Source organism: Mustela nivalis (assembly GCF_964662115.1).
Source record: "Mustela nivalis genome assembly, chromosome: 13".
Classification (NCBI taxonomy): Eukaryota; Metazoa; Chordata; class Mammalia; order Carnivora; family Mustelidae; genus Mustela; species Mustela nivalis.
In genome coordinates, this window is record NC_139032.1 from 57,330,392 (window position 1) to 57,357,989 (window position 27,598).

General features: G+C 43.7%; 2 protein-coding genes across 9 annotated transcripts in view; one reads left to right on the forward strand and one right to left on the reverse strand.

Annotated features, from left to right (window-relative positions):
- FAM219A (family with sequence similarity 219 member A) overlaps positions 1–7,831 on the reverse strand; it is a 48,884-nt gene extending 41,053 nt beyond the window's left edge. Inside the window, exon 1 of one of the 8 annotated variants that reach the window (XM_082694640.1) lies at positions 7,376–7,831. In XM_082694640.1, the coding sequence (XP_082550766.1) occupies positions 7,376–7,402 (27 nt within the window). In that variant the 5' untranslated portion in view covers positions 7,403–7,831. Of the gene's footprint in view, positions 1–7,342 lie in introns of all 8 variants that reach the window. The other 7 variants (XM_082694638.1, XM_082694636.1, XM_082694639.1 and 4 more) reach the window with 7 other exon arrangements.
- A 107-nt stretch (positions 7,832–7,938) lies between these two features.
- Positions 7,939–27,598, forward strand: part of DNAI1 (dynein axonemal intermediate chain 1) — a 58,781-nt gene continuing 39,121 nt past the window's right edge. Inside the window, exon 1 of the mRNA XM_082694611.1 lies at positions 7,939–8,187. Coding sequence (XP_082550737.1) covers positions 8,158–8,187 — 30 coding nt within the window. The 5' untranslated portion in view covers positions 7,939–8,157. The remainder of the gene's footprint in view (positions 8,188–27,598) is intronic.

The following is a 27,598-nucleotide window of genomic DNA, read 5'->3' on the forward strand; positions in this document are numbered from 1 at the left end:
CTACATATTTAAATGCATATGGTTCTCACTCCAAGATTTAGATGCAGTTAATTCAATAAATCTTAGTTAAAGTACCCCTTCAGGCACTGTTTTAAATAGATAGACGGGGTAGACTCTGGTTATGACAGTCAAGAGTCTGGTGATGAAAACTGGGAAAACCAGGCCAGGTACCACAGTAGCTGGGCTCATTTCTGCCTGGGTGTGGCCTTTTGTCATAGTTCCACTCCTCTGAGCTAGAATGGTCAAACACCCTTTGTGGCCATTAGTTCCATCTTATGCACACACATACATCATCATCATCATCATCACAGAAACTTAAAATTGACCCTCAAAAACCACAACCAACTAATCCTCAATTTGACATTGCTGAATAACAACAACAACAAATGCAAGTACAGATCTGCTTGAACTGGCTCCTAAGAAGGTAAGACCCAGAGTGAACTCCTACTGGCTCCCGTCTCCAAGTCCCCCAGGCCAGACCTCCTGGGTCTCCTTTCTAGTGGACTTTCCCACTCCACAGTCCCTTTCTAGAGCCCAGGAGTTCACTTGGCTTCCCCACGGTGAAGCCTTTGGGTCATGTGCCAAGTTTTGAACTCCAGAGCAGAGCTAGATCCAAAGCTGGTCTCAGCTCTGCCTCCTTCCTTCCTTCCTTTTTCTGGCCCAGATGGCCATATTCCCATTGGAGTCTCCTTAGGAAACAATGACTTGAGAGCCTGTTTAGCCACGCCTCTTGCTTTCTTCAGCCAGCATCTCTGGGTATCCGCTGTTAGCCTGATTCTCCTCTTCCTGTCCCCTTTAAGTCTCCGTGTACCAGTTCTCCCAGGGTCTACTGGAAGGCATGAAGCAGCTAAGCCTAAGAAGCTGAGTCTCCTATATCCTTCCTAGACACAAGGCTCTATCTGCCCCTTTAAGGAGGGGAGAGAGTCCCTGGGGTGAATCAGATTTAAGTGAAGAAGGCTCTGATTGCCATTTCTTTTTCTTTCTTCCTTACATATTTACTTATTTATTTGAGAGAGAGTGTATGCGTGCATGTGGGGGCAAAGGGAGAGGGATTGAGAATCTCAAGCAGATTCTACACTGAACATAGAGCCCAACACAGGGCTCAATCTCCCAACCCTGAGATCATGACCTGAGCTGAAATCAAGAGTTGGACACTTAACTGATTGAGCCACCCAGGCACCCCTCTGTTTTCCATTTCTTTTCACTCTGAGCAATAGTCAGTCAAAAGCAGCAGGCAGCTGGGGGCTGAAAATGATTCAGCCTGACACCCAGCTACCCATCAAAGCACCTGCCTACAGAGACTACACTTGGAGCCTTGAAGATGACAAATAACCTCTGAGCGATCTCTCTCCAGAAGCATGCCCCCTTGGCACACCTTGCCTGGAAGACAGCAGCCTGGAAACTGCTTTTACCCCAAGTGCAGAGAAGGCAAGAATGTGTCCTTTTCCATTCTGACTCTTAGAGGCGAGGCACTAACTCACACATCTATTCTAAAAGAAATCAGTGAGGGGCGCCTGGGTGACTCAGTCGGTTAAATATCTGGCTCTTGCTTTCTGCTCTGGTTGTGATCTCGAGGTCCTGGAACTGAGCCTTGTGTTGGGCTCCGCACGGAGTCTGTTTCTTCTGCTCTTCCCTCCATGCCCTTTCTCTCTCAAATAAATAAATGAATCAAATCTTTAAAGAAAAGAAAGAAAGAAAGAAATCAATCAATCAATCAATCAATCAGTACAGGAGCCCAGCTCAACCAATTAGAGAAAAAACCATTATAAGCTTAACCAGGATGATGGTAAAAGGCCAGGCTAGAAACTGCAACATAAAACACTCTCTAACCCAACAAAGAATTTTATTTTTCCTTCATCAAACTGCTGCTGGGAAACAACAACAACAACAATACACCATGGCTCCCTGCTGCCACCAATTCGCTTACATTCATCAGAACAGGTTTCAGGGGAAAAGTAGTCCCTGGCAGGTGAGCACATTTCTCAGTATCCTTTTTGAGGCTGTTGGGGCCAGCATCACTCTGGTCTTTGGCTTTCCAGGACTCCAGGGTCCCTCATAACCCCAAGAATGCAGTTTCAACAGCAGAGCAAGGAAAAACAGCAGCTTTCTCCCATATAAGCAGTCCCTGAAGCCCGAGACGTACACAGACACCCCTCAATTTCCTGGGGGTGGTGATAGTGTATCTTTCCTCCTAGATATCCATGCTAAAAACCTGGGACTCATCCTTGATACATCCATGACCTCCAAACAGGTACCATATCCTCTTATTCCACTTTATCCGTAACTGTATATGGGTCCCTCCTCTCTTGCTGCCTTAGTGTAGGCTTTCATCAACTCCTGCCTGGATTTGTACTGCACCACCTCCATTGTAGTTTCCCAGCCTCCAATCTCACCTTTCCCGTCTCTCATCTACTCCTGGAGTGATAGTCCTAAACTCAAAGCTGATCATGTTATTCCTCTAATTAAATGCTTCATTCATTCAAATGCACCCTTTTGTTTCTTCCTCCATGCTTCTGGCAGGAATGCTTGCCTTCACCTTACCTTGTTGGCCTGCCAAGCAGCTAGTCTTCTTCTAAGCACCCATTCAGCAGTGACTCCTCTATGAAGCCTTCCCTGATCACTTGATGAGAGTGCTTCCTGTTTTCCTTTGGCCCTGCCTGACCTGGTTCTTAGTGCAGTGCTCACTGCCTGCAGCATCTCAATCCATCTTGACTGTGTATCCCTGAAGCGAGCATGATTCTGTGTTATTAAGCCTGTACCACATCTGGCAGAAAGTAGGTTCTTCAGGTTGGTTGATTAAAGAGAGGAGGAGTAAAGGAAAAGTGGAAGATCTGAGCCAACCTCACTTTGCAATACAGGAAAAGAGGGAAGGATGTGCCTCTTCCCAGAACCTGGGAAATACTACTGGGTCATAAGCCACATGGACCCACTAGGAGAATCTACCCTTAAACTGAAAAATTATCAGCCTACAAGAAGGCAACATAAGGCTCCCAGGCCACAAAATATACATGGGTCAATTTTTTACAGTGGCTTCCTGCTATCTTTACAATGTTCTCTCCACCACTTTCAGGAGCTGCTATGGCCTACTCACTGAATTACTGTCTTGACCATCCCCATCTTTGAGTGTCAAGAGGCAGTAGGAGTCTGAGACATCTTTCCAAATTCATGTGGTCAAAGGGTCAAAACTTCAGCATTCCTCATCTTTTCCCAAGGGAGGTGTCACTATTTCCCTGGAGCACACTCCATGGATTTCCACTATTTCCTGACATATATCTAGAAGCTTCCCATAGCTGTTTGAGCCCATCCTTCTCCTGGTCACCTCTCTATCCTTAAAGTACCCGGAAATGAGCATATGCTCATGAACTAAACAAATGAGTTATCAGATAATATGGGTTTCAGGGAGAACAGTCTAGTAATTCTTTCAGGCGCACAGAGACCCCATCTGGTGCCATATGCATTTTTTTTTTTTTTCCTTTCCTGATCTCTTAGGTCTCTGAGAACGCAGGAAGTAAGATTTTTGCCTGACATAATTAAGTTCTTAAAAGTACTATTTGGGGGGCGCCTGGGTGGCTCAGTGGGTTAAGCCGCTGCCTTCGGCTCAGGTCATGATCTCAGGGTCCTGGGATCGAGTCCCGCATCGGGCTCTCTGCTCAGCAGGGACCCTGCTTCCTCCTCTCTCTCTCTGCCCGCCTCTCTGCCTACTTGTGATCTCTGTCAAATAAAAAAAAAAGTACTATTTGATTTTTGTTTGTTTGTTTTCTTTCCTTTTCTTTCTTTCTTTCTTTTTTTTTTTTTTTGCAACAAATCTCTTCCTCTCTAATTGCAGCCAAAGAGAAGACATAGACTATGAGGCTGCACCAATCAGCCCAACAGACAAATAGGGCCAGAGAGCCTATCCCTGCTGCTCACACAAACAACAGCCCAAATGCAATCCAACTGCTCAACAGAGAGGCTTGGACAACTGGGAGCTTCCCTAGATCAGTGAGGTGCATGTGAGGCTTGAACACAGAACTGAGTACAGGGTATGCCTATCCCTGGCAGTGTCTTTGGGAAAATCTGAGTGCTCAGAAACACTCAGAATTGTCTAGGAAATGAACACAGCAGGATTGGAGCACGGGGACTAGGTCTCCAAAAGGAGTTCTCATACCTTTCATGAGGAGACAGAAAGAGACCCTGGGGAGCTCTCAGTGATAGGCCCAGGCCTGGTTCAGCTGCTGACAGGCAGCCAGACCAATTAAATAATTGTGATGGGAAAAGAAGGGAAGCCACTCCTTTCAGGCAAACTCCCATCTCAGACAGGAGGCTCCATGCAGCTGTGGCAACAGCAGCAGCAACAACAGGGCAGGGATCTCTTCCTCTTCCTCCCACTAGCTGAGAACTAATGCTTAAATTAGCACCTTGGAAACACCCAGATTTGCAGGCTGTGCCTTCTCTCCCAGCTCCTGCCACTCCCTTAGGCCTCCTTTTCAAGCTTGAGGTTCTCTTTCAAGTAAATAAGAAAAATAAATAAATAAATAAAAATCTTCTTCCCTAGAAGAGCTTTTCAAGTAAAGAATGCCTCCTGGATTCTTTCCACCACTACCGGCTAGGGAAGGTTATTTAATGATGGTGTCCCAGTAACAGGCCTGCCTCAGGATGGCTCAGTCCTTGTTTCCATTAGGGCTAAAGGAGACAGCCCCCTCTGCCTTCAGAGGGGCTTACATTGAAGGAATAAGTGTGAACAATAAACTTCTGCCAAACTCTATCTGTGTTGCTAACTACTGTGTCCCCAATACCTCATGTAATATCTGGAACAGAGCAGATACTACATAAATATTTGGTGAATGAATTAGTTAAAATAGTGCTACCAGCTCCCTGTGATGTTTCTTGGAAGACAGAGTGAGGAGCTATTGTTTAAATTTTAAAGAGACAGTTTGTCTTCATTTCCTAAATGAGAAAACTGAATCCAGAGAAGAGGAGAGACTTCCTAGAAGTCTCAATAAATAACGGCAAAAAATGAAATAGGTCACAGTTGAGTTCAAGACCATAAAAACTTGGGACCCTAGTTTTTATGGTCTACCCAAATACCTCTAAAGAGTCACTTTGCCCTTCCCTTCTGTGGTATACCATTTTGATTCTTTATGCCTTGAAACAAAGGCTCTTTCAGAAACTCCACCCAAGAGTCTGCTGGTCTCAATAATACATGGAGCATTTAAGGGGGTCTGGGGATCCAACCCGAGAACAGATTTTAAGAGGCAGAAGTCTACAGGGCGATGTCTATGCCCCCAAATGTAGGGATGACTATATTGCCACTTCCAAAAGGCTTTCATTAACCTCAACAAAGTATCCTCTTGCAGAGAAATGCTCCTTTAGCCCTCAAGAAAAGTGTCTGAAGGCAGTCTTTTCTGATAATTGCCTTCTTGCATAAGCGTTTCTACTCCAGAGTCACACAGACCAGAAGCACCTCAGGTGTCTTCTGGGGTCACTATTCACTCAAACTATCATTGAGAACTTCAGGCAATAACAAAGGCACCAAGGAAAACTAAGAAGGCCTTGTGACCCCATCCCTTCCCCCCTTTCCTTGGACAACTATTGCCTACCTTCTTAGGAACCCCAGATGGGAGGCAAGAACCAACTCACTGCTTTCTTCTCCTGACTCACTTGGACCTCCTCCTCCTCCTTCATCCACCCTCCTTTTGATTCTTGATAAAATGCTTAGAACTGGAAGGGCAATCTAGTTTGACAAGCCAGGCTGGAAATGTACTCCAGAAAGCAATGTTCTCTTAAGCCAGCCTAAAAGTTCTTCAAGTTCATGGGACAGACTTCTTATCAGGATTTTCTGGCCCCCAAATATTCCAGTGATGGCATCAGGAAAAAAGTCCATCAGCATCTCTCTCCCCACTTTAATATTGTACACTTCTGTAAAGCTTCTCTGTTTGGGCTTCTAGAACTAAGTAGTCATAAAAAGGGGAAAAGGCCACTTACCTTCTCTCTACCATCCCCCAAAGGTGTGGTTTACAGTGGGTCATAGGTCCCTGCCAATGTCTGTCTGGTCTGCTGTAAGGGGTAGGTTACTTGCTCAGGAAGCTACAAAGCACATCTTTAGCCAAGGGCCCAAGAGTGGAACCTATTCCTCACCTCTCTGCCTAACGTAGAAGGAAGAGCCTTAGGGAGCCCCAGATCTCTAAGCTTTGGAAAGCTCTGCTCCGCTCCAGCAAAGCTCAGAGAATAGGGCATCCACACCTTCAGGTTCCTGGCCTGCCCTGTCTCCTTCCAGCTCCTCCAAGGAGGAAGGGAGAAAAGTGAACAGAGCAGGGCACTCCCTCCCTTCCCCCTCTCCCTGTATCCGCTGGCTCGGCCTCCGCGGCGCCTCTAGCCCCGCTGCCCACCGCCGGGTGTACAAGCCAGTCAGGTAACCCTCTTGAGCGGCGGCCATCGGGCATGGTCTCCCCTAGGGCTGGCCTCGGTCTCCCGCCTCGCCCTCCCCCTTCCATCCCCTCCTTGCCGGCAACGATGACATCATTCCTCCCAGACTCCGGGACCGCGGACAGGCGGCAGGATGGGCGCCCAGCAAAGGCTCAATGCACGTAGGCCGAGGATGCTGGGGGCTCTTCCGAAAGGGTGGCCACAGGCTGCTCCACCGCGACCGCGACCCCGCCCCCTCTCCCGTCGGCTCCCGAGCTCTCTCATCCGCGCCCCTGTTTCTCCACCTCCCCGCTGCTCTCTCTCCTCCGTGATTCCGGCTCTAGCACCCCCTGCCTAAGACTACCTGCGCTCTCCTCAGGAGAGAAACGGAATTCAGGGGTGCTGCACCGACCCCCTGCCTCCACCGGTCCTTGGCCCCGGCCCCGCGTTCCCATCCGTAACCAGCGAAATGGAGGGCCAGGCCCCCTCCTCTTCTGCCGGCCTATTCCCAGTCCCTTTTACCCTAATTAATTCTGGCCCACAGGAGGCATCACGGGCCTCCAGGGCCAAGCGGCTCCTCACCTCTCATTCCAGGCCCCTGGGGCTGCCGGAGGCGGTGCCCCACCACAGTTCCCTTTCTTTCCCAGCTAAGGGCCTCCCCTGGCAGTGTGCACCATTGTGCCCCAAACGTTCCATCCGACGGCCCTCCCAATAGCTTCCTTCGCCTGTCTCTGCTGACGGTGCCCTGAGCCTTTATAGGCCTCTTTGCTGTCACCCGCGTATTCTCCCACGGTTTTCTCGTTCAGCAAGTCCCCCCTCCCGCTAAGATAAGATTTCAAGGCTCCCTTTGCCCCATCCCAAGGCGCCCCCTCCGCAGTCACCAAGGCCTGATTTCCTCCCTCCCCCTCGGGCAGCGCCCCCTCCCGGTCCTTGGCCTGCCCGCCGCCCGCCCCCTCACCAGCGGCTGCATCTCCGAATGCGCGGTGGGCACCTGGAACCGGTCGATCTCTTCCATCATGGTGCCGGCGGGCGAGCGGGCCGGGGGCCGGGCGCGGCCAGGGACGCCGACGGGACCGCGCGGGGCGGCGGCCCCAGGAGTCTGGTGTGTGGTGCAGACTAGGCCGCCCGGGAAGAGTCGGGCGGGCAAGCGTCCGGGCAGATGGAGGGGTGGGCGCGGGGAGCGAGGTTCGCTGGCTGGCTGAGGCCGGCGTGGCCCCGTGGGCTTGCCTTAGTGCTACCGCGGCTGTGACCGGGCAGAGCCGCAGGTCCTGCCTCGCCTCCTCCTCCGCCGCCGCCTCCTGTCAGCAGCTCAGCCACTGCGGTGACTCGGCAACTCCACTTCCGGGTCCGGGACACCGCCTGAACCTGCATTATTCATGAGGAGGCAGTGCCTGGGTGCTCCAGCCCCTCCCACATGCGGGAGCGTGCCGCCGGTCGTATTATTCCTGAGGGGGCGGGACTTAGTGGAGCCGGAGGTTCCCTGTGCGCCCAGCCCCGCCTCTCCCTCGAGCCGGGAGGGGGCGTCAGAGGCGCCTGCGCCTTGGCTAACGGTTGGTTGCTAGGCAACCGCGTCAGGGAGGAGTCCAGTCTATACTGCAAGGGCGCGGGGACCCACAACGACGGCTGTCCCCAAAGAACCCCTGCGACTGGGAATTGAATTGAAAAAGAATCCAGATTTTCTGTGCGTGATCGAGGGGACAAATTCCTTGTTCTCAGGCAAGAGAGCATTTTGTAGGTGTTCCAAGTGTTGAGGTGTTTTCTGCTTCTTCCGAGATGCCCCAGAGACAGCCGCCTCGTAGGCAGGTAACACAAACCCCGACTGCTCTCTCCCAATGACCTCTGACCTTCGCCACCAGTGATCACTGATCATACTTATACTGATTCTTCATCTTCTTTTCCCTGTTGACCTTTAACCGTCTCTCTCTGTGACCCCTGGCCTGTGCTCCCACTGATCTCTAACCCTGTTCTTTCTCCCTCTAATCCTAGCTTCCACTCCCACACTGCCCCTGACCCACTGTTTCCTACTCCCTTTCCACTTGTCCTCACCTCACCTTCCTATTCCCCCACTCCACTCATACCACAGACCCTCCTGACCGATCTATCCTCCTTACCCCTAGCCCCCCTCCCACTAATGCAGCCCTCATTCCCCTCACATTCTTGTCCCAAAGAAATTCTTTTTCCTGCCATTTGCTGTATGCCTGGTGCTGGGCTAGGTGGGGGGAACCCAGGCCTTTGAAAGCCCACAGAAGGAGTGCAAGGGAATTGTACAGCAGACACAGAGCAGATTATAAACAGGAGTTTGGCTTAGATTTTCTGTGCTAGGCCACTTGTCAAGAGAAAGAGGTCAAGTAAAGAGGAAGAGGAGAGAGATGTTCTTCCCATTTTTGCCAGTCCCCCTACCTCACACACTTGAACACACCAAACATTGGCCTCTGACTGTTTCTGGTGCTTCATATATCCCTCTCCTGTGAGCCCCTGGGCCACTCCTGTGACTCAATCAGCCACGAGAATTTTGGGTCCTTGTTGCCACCTGGCTAGATATCATTCCTTCTCACAGGAAACCCAAGTTAGCCCCTTCACCCACCAAGGACAGAGTTCTACTTTCCTCCCCAGCATCACTCTGGAAGGTGAAGTAAGGCCCGGCTTCTCAAGGTTCCCTCTGTGGTTGCCACTCAGTCCTTTAAGAATTCATTTTTTCTAAACTCTTTATGAGTTGCCACCTTGGGACTAATAATGCAGTTTCTGGCTCTGCAAAGCAGGACTTCTATTTATTTATTCATTCTAAATTTCCCTCACTCAGAGCTAGGTATTTTGAGGTTTGGAGAGAAAACCTGTGTCCGTAATGTTTGTGACTGTCCATATTTTGGTCTGCCCTTCTCCATATTAGCCTTTGCTACTTTGCTTCTTTCACCTGGCCTTCCATAGCAGGTAGACTCATCTTTCTCAGATCTCTGCAACCATGAGGAGGCTGCTATTCCTGTATGGCCATGCCCTATTTTTATGTTGGGGTTGAGCTGTGTTTTGAAGCTCTATTGTGCTTGGGCCTACTGACTTCAATTTATATGAAGTTTGTTTTAAATTCAGCATTACTGATATCTGGTTCATATTCAATAAAATGAATATTTTAATTGTACCTGTTGACAAGTTTTGAAAAACTGATACAGTTGTGAACCACCACCACAACTGAGGACACTTCCTTTACCCCCAAAGTTTCCTTGGGCCTCATCCCAGTTGGTTCTCCACACCCCCACACCCAGGTAACCACTGCTTTCTGTCACTGCAGATTATACCTGTCTTTTCTAGCACTTATAGTCTGAACAAGCTTGGAGTCAATTTCTCCTGCCCATTAGGGGAGACATTAGAGGCTAGTTTCACTGAAAGCAGAGAGAGGTGACAACAGACAGGAAGCAGAAAAACCTGGGTCAATTGACACTATGTAGATCAGCACTGCCCCCTGGAGGGAAGGGTTGTTTTAATACAGTGTCAGTATTGTTATATGGGGTGTGAGAAAAGGATGGTTTGTGCCAGATTGTATTCTTCAGTCTCTTGTCTCAGCGAACAGCAATCTGGGTCAATGGTGATCTGGGTGTGGAACAGTCTAGAGAGGTTTGAGAAGTTGGGCCTTTCCTCTGGGAACTCAGTCCAGTGGGGGAGACGGAACACAAGCATACAAAGGTAAAAGAGGATAGGATCCTTGGGATTGGCAGGAAAAGAGATATGTAGGTTGGAGCAGCAGAAGAGCTACAGGGAGGAGGTATCAATGGCTTGGATACCTGCAGTGGAGAGGGAAGGTCTGGATTGAGCTTTTTAGGGGACAGAGAAGAGTTTAACTATATTCTTCCTGTCACTCCACTGAACAGAATTTTCAATGGCTCCCTCTTGCTCTCAGGATAAAGTCCCAAAGTCAGACCTGTTTTGTATGGCCTGCAAGGCCTAGCACGGTCTAGCCTTGCTATCAACCCTACTTCAAATGCCACCATTGTTCTGTGAAAACTCCACAGACCTAGCACAATGAACTGCCCTCACTTCCTGGAAAGTGACATCCACATACTCCTCTCTCCTAGGCCTTTGAAACTGCCATTTTCTCTACCTGCTTGGTATAATAATTTCTGTCTGCTGCCACCTGTTCTATGCCACTCTGCCTCAAATCTCTTCATTTCCTGGCCATACATCAGGTCTCAACTTGGCTGTCATCTTCTATAAGGGATTAAATACCCTTTCTGGAGGCAGGATAGACTATAAACTCAATGATAGCAAGGATGTCTATCTCATTCATTGTTGAGTCCCTGAACCTAGAATAATGTCTGGAATACATTAAATTTTGAAAATGAATTGAATATGAGTTCTGAATGCCTGGTGCTGTTCTTTAGAAGTTTTGATCTGAATGTATTTGAAAGATAGGAAGGGGTAAGCTTGGGATGAAGAGACTAGTGGGGAGTCATAACAAGAAAATGTCACTGTAGAAGCATGTTTTCCTGGGTTCATGTTTATATCTGCTTTGGCAGTAGGGCTATGAATGATCCAGATTTGGATCACATGTACCCATGGTTTAAGAGCTGGGCATTAGAGATTTAAGAGGTCAACAATTCTGATGATACCATCGTTCTCATTCCACAATTATTCGCTGGTTACATATTATATGCCAGAGACTGTTCTAGGTATTGGTGATATAGCAACAACCAAAACAACCCAAAATCCCTGTTCTCATGGAGCCTATCTTTTAATGGGAGGTAAATTATCAATAAGTAAGTAAGTAAAATATATGGCTAATCAGATAGTGATTGATGTCAAGGATTAAAATAGAGCAGGAAAGTAGAATAGGAAGTTCAGGGAACCAGAAGATTATGATTTAAATATAGTCATCAGAGAAGGCCTAACAAAGATGGCATTTGAGAAAGACCTGAAGGGAATGAAAGAGTTAGCCTCCAGACAGAAGGCATAGCAAGTGTAAAGTTGCTAAGTTTACTATACATGTTCTGGATCAGCAAGGAAGGGAAGGCGAGAAGTGACAGGTCAGAGAGGTGAAACCCTTTACTCCATAGGGTTAATCAAACAACCCATGGCATATTAAATCGGTTGTGATAGAGTTCCATGAATCATAATTTGTAATTAAAATGCATGAATGTCAGGCACCATAAACCATGACCAGCTCAAAACATCACCAGCCCCAATAACGAAGTGTCCTTCCTGAAAATGTTGAGAATTCCAACTGGCTGCATGTGTATATGTGCAGGAGGAGTTTTGCAACGTTGCCAAACATTGCCTGGCAGCCAGACTTCTTAGTAGAGAACTGAATTAGAGTCTTCTGTGAACTCCAGTTAAAAGCTAATTTTAGTTTATGACTAACAAATTTTAGTACTTCTTTATAACTCAGTTAGTTACCATAAAAAAAAAAAATCAGTCTGGAGTTTTGCATCATTTGCCTGTGGGAGCCAAAGAAAAGACTTGCATTTCTGGATCATTTTATGGTCTCTGCATAGGCTCCTCATGGAACAGTACTTTTCAAACTAATGATCTTGATGAGGGGTGACTAGGGTAGGGGAGAATTGGCAAGAATGTATACAAGACCAAAAAAGAGTCTTAGGTGATTCAGAGATTTTTGTTCTGGTGACAGCCTAGCATCCATAGCTGGAAGGACAAGAGGAGGCGAGCAGAATCTAAGGGTAACTGAAGTGTTTCTATATGTTCAAAATAAGGTATCCATGCTCTTATGACCCTTCTCCTCAGTGTCACCCTTACACCTTTTATTTTCTTCAAGCCCTAGATATGATCCTTTGCCCCTTTATCTCCTGAATATCTCCCAAATCAAACCCCTTTTTTCATATTCCCCGCCATCTCCTTAGCCCAGCCTACATCATCTCTCACCCAGAGTGCTGCAAATCCTTGTAACTGGGATTTCCTCATCCACTCCTGTTCCTTCTAATCCATTCTCTACAACTGCATCAAGGGAATTTTTTCAGCTGTCAATTTGATTATGTCATTCCCACCCAGGACCTTTCAGTGACTTCTCACTGCTCTTAGTTAGGATAGGGACAAATTTTTTAGATAACCCTTCAGGGGTGTATGTGGGCTAAGTCCCATTTGGAGCTCTAAGCCTTAACTTTTATTACTTTTCCCCATTAGTGCTATACTTTACTTTTGTGTACTTCTTTCTGGAACACTCTTTAAACCCTCCCTCACACATGTACTCCTAAGATTTCAGCCCAATCATCAGTCTCCACAAGCTGCCCCAGTGTTGCTGCCCAGCTAATGAAGATAAGGTTGTTTCCCCTACTATGTAGTAATATACCTTTTTTTTAAAAGATTTTCTTTATTTATCTGACACAGAGAGAGAGAGAGATCACAAGTAGGCAGAAAGGCAGGCAGAGAGAGAGGGGGAAGCAGGCTCCGGGCTGAGCAGAGAGCCCCTTGTGGGGCTCGATCTCAGGACCCTGAGATCATGACCTGAGCCGAAGACAGAGGCTTAACCTACTGAGTCACCCAGGCACCCCTGTAGTAATATATCTTGATCCTTTCTTGATCCTTCCTTCCTTAGCCTGCATCCTAGTATGTACTTACTCACTTGTTTGTGTTAAGTATTTAATTATTCTGTGTCTCTTCTATTAGACTGTGAGCTCCTTGAGAGTAGAACCTTTGGATGTTTTTGCTCACATTTGTTCTCAAGTTCCTAACACAGTGGCCATCACATCAGAAGCTCTCAATAAATGATAATTTAGTGAATGATAGAGTGTGATTGAGAAGTAGCATAGGGTGTTATGAAAGCATGTAGTAGGATATCCTAACACTGCTTCTGGGGGGATGAGGGACAACTTCTAGGTAGAGCACTGTGATTTAAGGTTTGGACAAAGGAAGGAGTTCAAAATACAGGATGAGGAAAAATGACCAGAGAAGTTAGAAGACAGCACAGAACAGAAGACATACAAGAACATACATAGAAGATAACAAAGAATAATGTCCTAAAGAAGAGTGTGTTTAGAGTGAATTTACAGTGTTTACAGTGAGTTTACAGTGTTTATAGAGTATGTGGTCAACTGTGTCGCATGCTGCTAAGGGGTCAAAGAAGATGAGAACTAGACATAGCCATTAGGTTTAATAATTAGGAAGTCAATGGGGACCTTGGAAAGAATAACTTTCAAGGTAAAAGCGAGACTGAACTGAGCTAAGAAGACAATAAAGACTATGTAGACAAGGATTTTTTTTTTCTTTGTAGGGATGGAAGTAAGATTTGAATATGTTAAATGCTGAGAGGAAGGACCCTGGCATAGAGAAAAAGAAGGTGGAGATCAGGAGACATAAAATATTGACTGGAACCAAGTCTCTGAGGAGGTGAGAGTGGATTAGTTGTAGGACAGGAGACAGAACACGTGACAGAAGAAAAGAAAGGAGGAAGGATGGATGCAGATGATGATAGTTTAGAAGCTTAGGGGCACCAAGTTGAGAGAATTTTCTCTTCTCTTCCCCTAGTAGTGTTATGGAATTCCTTCTGGAAGTGATAACTAGAAAACAAATTTTGCCAATGGCAGTTCCATTCTGTTATGATTATACTCATGCTATTTTCAGAGTTACGGTCTGAGGTTTGTCATGCACAATTATCAGATTACAAAACAGCTGTGAGCATTTGCAGCCAGAACTTGGTCTCCTCCCCTGTTTACTGTAGAGCCTAGCACATTGTTAGTACTCAGAACATGCCAGGTACTCAAATAACAATGGCAGAGGGTTCTCCTGCTTATCCCTGGGCTTTGCAGCCTGCAAACTGATGCTGAAGAGTAATTTTGATTCTCTGTCTCCAGCTGTGAGCAAGTGACATGAAATTGTTTTCTGCCAGTTAGGGATTTGTATGGAGCATTCAGTCTTCCTGTTGCTGAGGCAGAGTTGTATGGAAGAAGCAGGCAAAGGACACAGCTGTTGATGAAACTTTTTCAATGTTTTGTGTCTCAAAACACTTTGTCCTACTTATGGAGTCACTGGATTCTGGTTTGTATGGTGGGCTTATGTCCTCTATTTTTCTCACCTCCTAGATTTGAAAACTCTTGGAAGTGGGACCAACTCAGCCTTGGTTCTTCTTTAGCTGTCATCCTAGGATCTGGTACATAGTAAAGCTTAATAAATACTGGATGAATGAATAATGACTGATTGAATCAGTTGATGAGTAAATAAATGCATGATGGAAAGGTATGTACTACAATACTCTGAACACTAACTTTTCTTTCTTTCTGGGTCTGTAGCAGGAGCTGTTTGTGCCTTTGTCTTCATCAAAGCAGCTTTATTCTCTTAATTACATAGGGATCCTACTCCTGATATTAAGCTTTTTTCCCTACTTTAATTTTTACCTCACATCCATTTTCTTATTTACTTATTTTTCTCATGTGTCATATATTTAGCCTCAAATCTTGCTTTGGGACAAACTGGAATATATATTGATTTAAAAAAAAATGCTGACCCCAGGGTGCCTGGGTGGCTAAGTCTGTTAAGCTTCTGAATCTTGATTTTGGCTCAGGTCAGGATCTCAGGGTTGTGAGATCCAGCCCCTCTGTCGTAGGCCTGGTGCTGGGTATGAAGCCTGTTTAAGATTCTCTTTCTCCGGGCGCCTGGGTGGCTCAGTGGGTTAAGCCGCTGCCTTCGGCTCAGGTCATGATCCCAGGGTCCTGGGATGGAGCCCCGCATCGGGCTCTCTGCTCAGCAGGGAGCCTGCTTCCTCCTCTCTCTCTGCTTGCCTCTCTGCCTGCTTGTGATCTCTCTCTGTCAAATAAATAAATAAAATCTTTAAAAATAAGTAAAAAAAAAAAAAAAAAAAAAGATTCTCTTTCTCCCCTTCCCTCTGCCCTCCCTCCCTCTCCAAGCACTGACGTGGGCACACGCATACTCTCTCTCTCAAAACAAAAAGAAAAATCTGCTGATCTCTAGACAGACACATGGTTCCAAGTCTCTGTATCTTTGAAAATGATTTTGCTCTTCTGCCTGGATTCTGCCTGGAATGTCCAAGGCTTTCCTACTTCTAGTCTTTATGGGCCTGGCAAACTATAAGGCACACAGATTTTAGTCAAGCTCTAAATTGCAAAGAACAGAGACACACTCAAGTTACCTCAAGTAAAGGGAAATTGGGTGATGGGGGAAAGGTGTATGTGGGGGTTTGTGGATGGATATTATAAATACATAAGTAGCCTAGAATCAGAACTGGAAAACTATTGGTTCTGAAACAAATAGAAGTACTCATTATTTTCTCTGTATCTTTCATGGCCTCTCTTCTTCTCTTAGCAACTATGTTCCATTTCTTAGTTTCATTTCCCAATCAGCCACCTTTTCCAGGTTTCTGCTCCCTCCTAACTTTAGTGTGTTTCCCACTCATCACGCCACCTTGGCCTCTCTCTAACTCACAAACATCTCGATACTATCTGCACCCATCACCAGTTCGCTCAGGAGTCCCAGTTCAAACTCTTGGAGAAGAGAAAAAAAACAACAACAACAACTCTTGGAGAAAGAATCTGATTGGCCCTAGCTTATCTGTTCATGCTAGACTGTATCAGGGAAAGACAAGATCACATGGCTTTCTAAGCAGTCAGAACTGTGAGCTAGGCAGTTTCTCTTACAAGGATTGTAAGGTATAGCCTGCTTTACTCCAAAGTAACTAGTACATTGTTTCCGAAAAACCTCTTTCCCATACATTGTGCAGGGGCTCAAATTTCTTCCAGCTCAGTGCTTCCAGTCAGGGCTGATATTTACATCACAAAAGGTTCTGTCCTTTACAAAAGCCTTTCCTTCAGGGTTGTTGTTCCTGGGTGTGTGTGTGTGAGTGTGAGTGAGTGCTTTGAACAGCCTGTTTCTGCAATGAATTTTGTTTTACTTTTAAGATTTTATGTATTTATTTGACAGAGAGTAAGAGAGAGAGCAAGCAGGGGGAGGAGCAGGCAGAGAGAGAGGGAGAAACAGGCTCCCCACCTGTTGGAGCCCAATGTGGGGCTTGAAACCAGCACCCCTGGATCATGACCTAAGCAGAAGGCAGGCAGATGCTTAACTGACTGAGCTACACAGACACCCCTCTGCAATGAATTTTAAAGATTTTATTTATTTCTTTTCTTTTTTTTTTTTTTAAAGATTTTATTTATTTATTTGACAGAGAGAGATCACAAGTAGGCAGAGAGGCAGGCAGAGAGAGAGGAGGAAGCAGGCACCCTGCTGAGCAGAGAGCCCAATGCGGGACTCGATCCCAGGACTCTGAGATCATGACCTGAGCCGAAGGCAGCGGCTTAATCCACTGAGCCACCCAGGCGCCCTTTATTTATTTCTTTGACAGACAGAAATCACAAGCAGGCAGAGAGGAGGAAGCAGGCTCCCTGCCGAGTCCCAGGACCCTGGGATCATGACCCGAGCTGAAGGCAGAGGCTTTAACCCACTGAGCCACCCAGGTGCCCCCTCTGCAATGAATTTTAAAATGCAGCACATTATATATAACTTTTAAAGACCTTAGTGTAGGGGACTTATATTCTGGCCATGATGGAACAATCCATACTGGACTTGCCCTCCCACTGTAAACAGATAAAATTCTGGACACATCATATGCCACATTCCCTCAAGACAGTGATTCCAGAGGGAAGGAATGTACGCAACAGGAGTCACGTGTTTAGTCTTGCTCTCTGACTGGGGACAGTTTCTTGACCATGGCTTAGGGAGGTAGATCCCAAAGGAGAGTGTGTTGATAGCAGTGAGATAACCCAGATATTAGAAGTAGCAGACAATGACTTTAAAGCAGCTTTTATAAATATATTTTATGGACTTACAGAAAATATTGACTTAATGGGTGGGTAATCTAAGCAGAAAATGAAAACAATAGAAAAATAAATATCAGAACGGAAAAATAATTGGATGGGCCTAATAGATGAATGTGAAATGTGTCCAGTGAAATGATCTAAGGTCAGAGAGAAACAAGATTTAAAAACATGAGCCTTAATGACCTCTGGGACCATGTCATATATGTATGTCATGTATGTTATTGGAATCCCAGAAGGAAATAGAGGAGAGGGAAATATTTGAAGAAAAAGTGACCAAAATGTTCTGAGTCTGATGGAAGTTCAGTGAGTTCCAAGCAGGATAAATACAAAGAAAAGCACCCTTAGGTCTCTCATAGTCAACATACTGAAAGCCAAAGATAAAAATAAAATCTGGAAAGTAGTCAGAACAAAATGACATATTGCATAGAGGGTAATAATATGATTATGGCTGACTTCTCATTGTACAATAACAATGGAGGTCAGAAGACAATGTAATGACATATTTAAATCTCTGAAAGAAAACTATTGTCAACACAGAATTCTACATCTAACAAAAATATCCCTCAAATAACAAAGGTGAAATAAATACATCTTCAGATAAACTAAAGCTGAGAGAATTTGTCATTGGCAGACCTTCACTACAAGAGGTACTCAATGAAGTTCTGTAAGCTAAAGGAAAAACGAGAGAGGGACACCTGATAGAAGCTCTATCTATGGGAAGGACCAAAAAGTACTAGAAATGATGAATATGTGGCTAAAGATAAAGGACTATCTTTTTTTCCTTCTATTCATTTTCTTAAAAGATATATGACTGTTTAAAGCAAAAATAAGACCATTATAAGGTGAGACTTATAATGTATATAGAAATAAAATGCATGACAACAATAGGGCAAAAGGTGAGATGGTGGTGGTAAATGGAATTAAGATGTTATAAGGTTATTACATTGTGAAATATGAAGTGGTATGGTATTTATTCTTAGTGGACTATGGTAAGTTTAGAATGAATATTGTAAACCTTAGAATAACCACTAAAAAAGTAATACCAAAAGGCACAGCTAAAAAGCCAATAGAGGCAATAAAATGAAATAATAAAAAAACTCAGTTAACAAAAGAAGGAAGAAGGTGAACAGAGGAACAAAATGCACAGATGGAGGGAGGCAAATCATAAGAGACTCTTTAAACTATAGTAAACAAACTGAGGATTGCTGGAGGGGAGGGGATTGGGGAGAAGGGGTAGTTGGGTGATGGGCATTAAGTTTGACACCTGATATAATGAGCACTGAGTATTATATGCAACTGATGAATCACTAAATTCTACCCCTGAAATTAATAAAACACTATATGTTAACTAAATTGAATTTAAGTAAAAAAAAAAAAAAAATGTTTTTAAAGCAGATGAAAAAAACCAAAAAACAAAAGCGAAGAGCAGAGTAATGAAGACAACTATACCATTGCTTTCAATTAAAAGGTAGAGTTTCTCAAGCTATGGGGGAAAACAGCAAGACCCACCTAAATGGTACCTATAAGAGATAGAGTTTAAATGTAAAGACATAGAAAGGTTGAAAATAAAAGAACAGAAAAAATATACCCTGAGAATGGCAAGCCCAAGAATATTGTGTGGCTATAGTATTTTCAGAACCAAATAGGCTTAAAGACAAGGAGTATTCTAAAAGAAAAGTAGGGACATTTCATAATGATACAGAATCTGTTCAAGAGAAGACATAAAATCACAAACATGTATGTACCTATTAATAGAAGTTCAAGATATATGAATCAAAAACTGACAGAGCTAAAGAGAGAAATAGAAAAATACACAAAGATAGTTGATCTTAATACTTGTCTCCCAGTAACTGAAAGATATAGAAGATTTGTTAAATAATTTAACCTAATTAACATTTATAGAACACTGTACCCAAGAACTGCAGAATGCTCACAAAATAGACCACATGCTGGGACATAAAGTAAGTCCCAAGACATATTGAAAGATTAAAATCTTACAGATTTTAATTCAATTCAAAATCAACATCCATCGATGAGAGAAAGAACCTCAGTGTATTAGGAATAGTTTGAACAAAATGGAATTAAAAATAAATAGCAATATCTTTAAAATCCTCAAATATTTAGAAATTAAGGAACACACTTCTTTTTTTTTTTTTTTTAAGATTTTATTTATTTATTTGACAGAGAGAAATCACAAGTAGTCGGAGAGGCAGGCAGAGAGAGAGAGAGAAGCAGGCTCCCTGCTGAGCAGAGAGCCCGATGCGGGACTCGATCCCAGGACCGTGAGATCATGACCTGAGCCAAAGGCAGCGGCTTAACCCACTGAGCCACCCAGGCGCCCCAGGAACACACTTCTAAACAAAGGTAGTCAAAAGGTGCAAGGACAGATGGTCGCTACACTTGTAGTGAACATAGCATAATGTTTAAATTTGCCAAATCACTATGTTAAACACCTGAAACTAACGTAATATTGTATGCCACCATATTTCAATAAAAAAGAAATAGCACAAGGGATATTAGTAAACACTTTTAACTGAGTGGTAATGAAAATATAACATCACAAATTTTCAGGTGCTGCTAAAGTTGTTCATAATGGAAATGCATAGCTTTAAATGCCTGACTTAGGGGAAAAAAAAATGAAAGATTTAAAATCAATGTTTCATAGAAACAATGAGAAAAACAATAGAGGAAATTAACAATGCCAGAAATTCATTCTTTGAAAAGAGTAATCAAATTGACAAAACCTAGGGGCGTCTGGGTGGCTCAGTGCGTTAAAGCCTCTGCCTTCAGCTCAGGTCATGATCCCAGGGTCCTGGGATTGAGTCCCGCATTGGGCTCTCTGCTGAGCAGGGAGCCTGCTTCCCCTTCTCTTTCTCTCTGCCTGCCTCTCTGCCTACTTGTGATCTCTGTCTGTCAAATAAATAAATAAAATCTTTAAAAAAAATTGACAAAACCTAGCAGGACTCGTCAAAATAAAAATAAATCAAAACAGCAGAATCAGGAATGGAACATGAGAAATCACTACTGATCCTACAAACATTAAAAAGGATAAAAAGGAAATATTGCCACAACTTTATGGCGATAAATTCAATAATTTAGATAGAACGGACAAATTTTTAAAAGATTTTATTTATTTATTTTAGAGAGAGCAAGCAGGAGGAGGGGCAGAGGGAAAGAGAGAGAATCTCAAGCAGACTCTCGCTGAGCTGGGAACTGAATATAGGCTTGATCTCATGACTCTGAGATCATGACCTGATCTGAAATCAAGAGTCTGAGGTTTAACTGACTGAGCTATCCAGGTGCCCCAGAATAGACAAATTTCTTGAAAAATGCAGTTTACCTTAAATGACACAAGAAAAAATGGAAAATACGAAAACTCCAAACCTACTTTTTAAAAACTGAGCTCATATCTTAAAACCTTCCCACAAAGAAAATCCAGGCCCAACTAGTTCCACTGATGAATTGTATCAAATACATAAGGAATAAATAACACCAGGGGTGCCTGGATGGCTCAGTTGGGTAAGTGCCCAACTCTTGATTTTGGCTCAGGTCATGATCTCAGGGTCATGAGATCAAGCCCCATGTCCGGTTCTACACTCAGTGGAAAGTCTACTTGAGATTCTCTCTTTCTCCTTCTGCCTCTCCTTTTGCTCTCTCTCTCTCTCAAATAAATAAATAAATCTTTTTAAAAAGGGAATAAATAACACCAATCTTACACAAAGTATTATAGAAAATACAGAAAGGAATAAATACCAATTCATTTGATGATACCAGTGTAACTCCGATATAAAAATCAAAGTTATTACAAGAAAAGAAAATGACAGGCCAATATCCCTTATGAACGTAAGTGCAAAAAATCCAACAAAATATTACCAAATCTATTTTTTGGCAATACATAAAAAAGAATAATAGATCAAGTGGGGTTTATCCCAATAATGCAAATTTAGCTCAACATTAAAAAAATAAAAGTATTTCTTCACATTAACAAAACAAAGGAGAAATATCATATAATGACATCTCAATAGATTCAGGGGACAAAAAGGACAAAATTCAACATCCAACCACAAGATATTAGTATAAGGGTCAAATAATGTACTTGAAGGTGTTTAGTAAACTGAAAGATGTTATAGAAACAGAAGGTGTTTTTATTGTCATCCCTCTATGATACTCTTAGGTTTATAGGCTCCTTTATAGTAAGGACTTCTTGAGGCCTGGACAACACACTTTTCAATTGTACAATAAATGCCCTCAGAATGGAACTCAGTTGTCATGCTGGCAGACCACAGTAGAGTAATGAAAAATGACAACTACAAACTCTACACTGCTGCCGTTAACTTGGCTTGCTGAGTGCTGGGCTCTGAATTAGGTGCTCTTCAGGCATTGTTTTATTTTATCCTTTGAGCAACTCTAAAGAGGGCACTAATATTTTTCTCTACCTTATAGATGAGAAAATGAGGATTAGAGACTAAATACTTTCTTCAAGATCTCACATATAGTTCATGGCCCTGTTGGGAACCCAGCCAAGGCTTACCCTAAAGTTTCCACTTTTATTTTTTATTTTATTTTATTTTAAGATTTTATTTATTTATCAGAGAGAGAGGGAGAGAGAGGGAGCACAGGCAGACAGAATGGCAGGCAGAGGCAGAGGGAGAAGCAGGCTCCCCACTGAGCAAGGAGCCCGATGCGGGACTCGATCCCAGGACTCTGGGATCATGACCTGAGCTGAAGGCAGCTGCTTAACCAACTGAACTACCCAGGCATCCCATTTTCCACTTTTAAATTCTACTCTCCTTGCCTGCTATAGCCTTATCTGGCAAGGGTACCCTAGAGTTGGCTTCTGACCTCCTGGGCTTCCAGGTAGGCACAAGCCTGGCCTCATATCCCCCTTTTCTTTCTTTCTTTCTTTTTTTTTTTTTTAAGATTTTATTTATTTATTTGACAGACAGAGATCACAAGTAGGCAGAGAGGCAGGCAGAGAAGGAGGGGGAAGCAGGCTTCCCACTGAGCAGAGAGCCCAATGTGGGGCTCGATCCCAACAACCTGAGATCATGACCCAAGCTGAAGGCAGAGGCTCTAACCCACTGAGCCACCCAGGCACCCCTCATATCCCTTTTTTCTGCATTCAGAACACTGTGCTAACTGACACTGGATTAGTAGGAAAGAAAAACGTCTTTAGTTGTACTTTTTTGATTTAAAAAATTCTTAGCATGTTAAATTATAAAAGTAACGCACGCACATTCACATTAAAAATATTAAAAGCATTTTAGGGGTGCCTGGATGGCTCAGTGGGTTGAAGCCTTTGCCTTCAGCTCGCGTCCTGGATCCCAGAGTCATGGGACACACCCCCCCAAAATCAGGTACTCTGCTCAGCAGGGAGCCTGCTTCCCTTCCTCACTCTGCCTGCCTCTCTGCCTACTTATGATCTCTGTCTGTCAAATAAATAAATAAAATATTTTTAAAAATTTTTGAAAAAATTTTTAAAACCTCTCATGGTTTTAATATACAATGAATAGTATTGGTCCCTTCCCCCAAATTTCCCAGTCACATTCCCTAAACCAAACTGCTCTTAACAGATTCTATATATTCTTCTAGAAATTTGGATGTATATGCAAATACACACACATATATAGTCTTAAAGTAAGCAGATGGGTCATCTATTCCTGTAGCTTGGTTTTTTATTTAGCAACATACCTTGGAGAGCTTTCCATAACAGTACATAAATGTTTATCTCATTCTTTTAAAAATAGGCATAGTATCTTATTGAATGGCTATGCAATAATTTATTTAACTAGGCCCCTACCAATGAATATCTAGACGTTTTCCATTTTTAAAAACATTACAAATAATGCTGCAGTGAGCAATTTTGTACATCTTATGCATGTGTATGAATACTGCTATAGGAAAAATTCAAGAAAGTGGAGTTGAAGGCTATCTGCATTTTAAATTTTGTGAGGTATTGCCAAATAACCCTATAAAAAGTTTGCATCAGTTGGCACTCCCACAATAGCATATGATAATGTCTACTACCCTTCATCTCTAGTGTTTCAAAATTTTGAAATTTCCTTTCAACTACACTTATTTAGTGCCTTCTGTGTGCTTTAGACACTGCACTAGGCTCAGAGATTTGGAATGCAGTCAGTGTAGCCAAGAAAGATTTGTTGGTGAATTACTATTCCCTTGGGACTAAGAGCTCTTACCCTTTTAAAAATGGAAACTGCAAGCTGGTGAGGTATTTAGTTTCAATTTAGCTTAATGGAAACCTGTTAGTGAGTTTTAAAATAAGGACCAAGACAACTGAAATGGTAAAGGAAGTCTCCTGGGCTGCAGGAAAGAGGATGCTACATCTGTGGGTTTGTGGGCTTCGAAGAGCCCCTCTTTCCAGGAACAAACATGTTTTATCATTGAACTCTTTGGAGGAGATGTGAGCTGCTCTAGTCCCTAAGGTGGGGGCCTCCTAGTAAGCAAGGGCCACACAGATTCTGTGTGGCTGAGGGCAGAGCAGCGTCTATAACTGGGAATAAAGGCTGCCAGCTATCATTAATTGAGCATAAACTCTGACTAAGCACTGCATTATGTACTTTATGTGCATTGACTTAATCCTCATAACAACACCACAATTGAGAGGGTGTCATTATGTCCAGTTTAAAGATAAGGATACTGAGGTTCAGAGAAGACAAGTAACTTGCCTAGAGTCATAGAACTAGCAGGTAGTGTTGTGGGAACCCAAACCAAGCTATGATTGACTTCAGAGCCCACATTTGGGCTCTCTGAGTATATCTGATCATGTACTTGTTTAATAAATATTATATCTTCATAATAGGGAACAGTTTAAGAACGTTTTTATCTCCTTACCCCTAAAATATGCTCAGGGACAAAGGAGTTGCTTATACTTTTCAGTGGGCCATGTACCAAAACTGATCTAAGTTCAGGTAAATGCCCAGTAGGTGGCAATAATAATCATCTGTTACCTTGACCAGAATTTTCATTTTCAAAGCACAGTCCCACAGCTGTGGGAAGAATAGGGTAGGGGATGATATGGATGCTGTGTCAGAGAGCTGAGATTTATCTCTGAGCCGATGAAGAACCCTTGGAGGCTTTAAATTAGGAGAATGATATGATAAGATTTATGTTTCAGGGAGATCACTGATAGTGATTAGTTTGGGTTCAAACCCTGGTCACCTTTGGGTCAGTTGCTTGCTCACTCTAAGCCTCAATATCCTTTTCTGTAAAATAGAATAATGATAGCTATTACCTGATAAGGAAGTTCTGAAGGTTAAATGAGATAATGCATGTGTATTGCTTAGTAAATGACTAGCTCAGAGTAAATGCTCAGTAGATAAGAATGATGATAATAATATAATTATTAGAGTGGAGAGAAACTGGAGTCAGGGAAATCAAATGTAGCTAGGCAAGAGAGAGTAAGGGCCCAAATTAAGGGAGGTGTAAATGGAGGGGATAGTTATGAAAGATATTAAGGAGATAGAATTGTTAGACTTTGAAACATGATGCTAATGGAAGGGAGGGAAAAGCAGGCATATTTGACGATTTCCACTTTCCAACTTGGGTGACTGAGTGGATGGGGATGCTTGAGTGAAATAGGAAATACTGGAAGAAATAGAAGTTTGGTGTAGAAAAAGAATATAATGGTTAGGGTAGAAAAAGAATATATTGAGGTTGGTTTTTAATATATTGAATTTAAGTACTCTGTTACCAATTTGAACATGGTTCCAGGAAGTTTAAGCTACAGAAATAGATTTGAACTTTGGGGCACAGGCTGGCTCAGTGAGTAGAGCATGCAACTCTTGATCTGGGGGTTGGGAGTTCAAGCCCCACATTGGGCATAGAGATTACTAAAATAAAAAAATAACCTTGAACTCCATCATAAGGTGCAAGATGAAGCTATGGGTGGGGTAAGAACAACCAAAGGGAGTGTAGAGAATAATAAGACTGGATTGGGCCATGCCTGGGTGGCTCAGTAGATTGAGTGGAAGGTCTGACTTTTGCTTTCAGTTCAGGTTATGATCTCAAGGTCATGAGATGGAACCCCATGGGGCTCTGTACTCAGCAGGGAATCTGCTTGAAATGCTCTCCCTCCCTCTCCCTCTCCCTTCCCCTTCCATTCATGCATTCTCTCTCTCTCTCTCTCTCAAAATAAATAAATAAATAAATAATTTTAAAAAAAGAAGAAGGCAACTAAGGGGTTCAAGCATATATTCCTGGTCAAGGATATTGAGAAGCAACTGCTGGAGAGGTGACATGGAAATGAAAGTGGAGAACTTTCAAGAGAGAGCAAGGGAACCCAGCCCTCTCCTGAAAGAGAAATGAGAAGTAAGCATTAGGGAGCTGAGTTTTTACCAGTTCCCTCCCCCAGGATGCTCACACTAAAATCTATATTAATGAGAATAGAAAATGCTCTACTATGGGATAGTTCAGACTGGGACATCTGTTATCCCATTGATCATCAGGATTAAGTTGACTGCTATGGTGTTCTTGGGGGCAGGATTCCTCTTCCTGTATTACTCCTCTAATAGACATCCTCCCTTGGCCAAATAAAATGACCTATCCAAAAGTAGAGGATCTTCTTTGGTCAAGTATAATTTTAAGAATATATAAGTACAAGAATAGTGTAAGAATGGTGGACTTCCTTTGCTGGAATCTCCAAATTGTCTCCAGTGTGTACTGTAGTATTATATTTCTTTTCATAATACTATTCGCTTTTGCAGACCAAAATCCAGATATAACAGAGTGTCTATCTGAAGTTCCATTTCATTTTTCATCTCATAACAGCCCATACTTGTGGTGATGATGGAAGATGGGACAGAGCCTTGCTCAAAGTGAGGAATGAAAGAGTAGAGGGAGGTAGGAGAAAAGTGATAATATGGCAGGGTTAGATAAAGGACTAGCAGAGGCTAATTGAGTAATGTTTTGTTAGGCAGAGATAGTGGGAGCAGCAAGGGGGAAGGGGGAAATGGTGTTTCTGGCTGGAGGAACTATAAAAAGCAAAGGTATAGGGACACCTTGGTGCTCAGTGGGAAGAGCATACAATTCTTGATCTCAGGCTAATCAATTTGAGCTGCATGTTGGGTGTAGAGATTACCTTAAAGTAAATAATTAATTTTTTTTTAAAAAAACAAAGGTGCAGAGGTGAGAAAGCGTAGGCCATGCTCAGGAAATGTGAGTAGACTTGGTGGGCTGCATCTCAAAGTGTTAGCACATGAAGGGTTGGAGAACAGGCTGGAATGGAGATGCAGGGCCAGATGATAGGGTTCTGAGGGCCAGGGGAGGGAATGTGCAGCTTTGTTCTTCCGTGGTTTGATGACTTCTGGGAGGAACCATCAAAAGCTTTCCAAGAATTCAGCCTTGTCTGTCTCAGGCTTCTCCTTTTGGAAGACCAAGGGCCTAAAGTGGCAGTCTGACATTCAATCTCCTTTGCCATGGTTGGGAAGTCAGGGCTGCAGCTGATTTCATTGGCCTGTTTTGCATTTATTATAGTGTGGCTTTTATAGTGTGTTAATTGAAATATTTCCAACTGCCAAAAACAATTACACTCAAATTGCCTTGTCAGTTCTTTTATTGCCAGATAAATGTTTTACAGACATATTTACGGGGGGCAGTGGTAACTGGATCTCGTTTTCTATTTAAGGCTGGCAGTTGGGTCTGGGATTGGTCCTCCAGGGCTCTGTTGTGGGCCAGAAAGCTGTTGGATGTGGCGCTTCCATCTTTTTCCCTTAGGGATCAGAGGTGCTTCAAAAAAAAAAAAAAAAGCAGCTTTCTGGCTCGTGTACTTTAGCCTCGGAGAAGGGTTCCATCGCTGGAAACCCTGGCAACCTGGCAGAAATCTGAATCCTGCTGCCTGCCCTACCAGCAGCAATCCCAGCCCAAGCTGAAACATGCTTTTCCCTCTCCCTGGCATCCCTTTCCTCTCCTCCACCATCACAGCCCTCCCATAGACTATCATGTACGAGCCGTAAGAGGCCATCTAGTCTAACTCTTTCACTTTGTATTTGGGAAACTTGGGCCCCAGAGACTTCCCCTAAGACCACACAGGTGGATTGTGAGCACTGGGAGCAGAGGTCTCTGTCCCATGGGCTGTGCTGCCGGCAGGCTGTTCTGGCCCCCTTTTCAGTACTTGAGACCTGTTTCTTATAAGAACCCTTCCTTCAGGTTTCCAGCCTCCCCTGATCTCCCTTTGGCTTGATCATCTGAAACCCCTATCGTTCTATATATATACTGCACGGCTTTTGCTTGCTTGGGGAACATTTTACTGGCTCTGTCACTGTTCTTCTCTTGCCTTTGTGCATGCTGTTTTCTTCTTCGGAAAAATATTTTCTCTACTTGGACAACCCATACTTGTTCTTTGTTACCTGACTAGGAAATAGCCACCTCTGGGAGCCTTTCTTGGGCTGGGTAGGTGTCTCTGTGCACCCCTCCAGCGCCCTGGGCACACG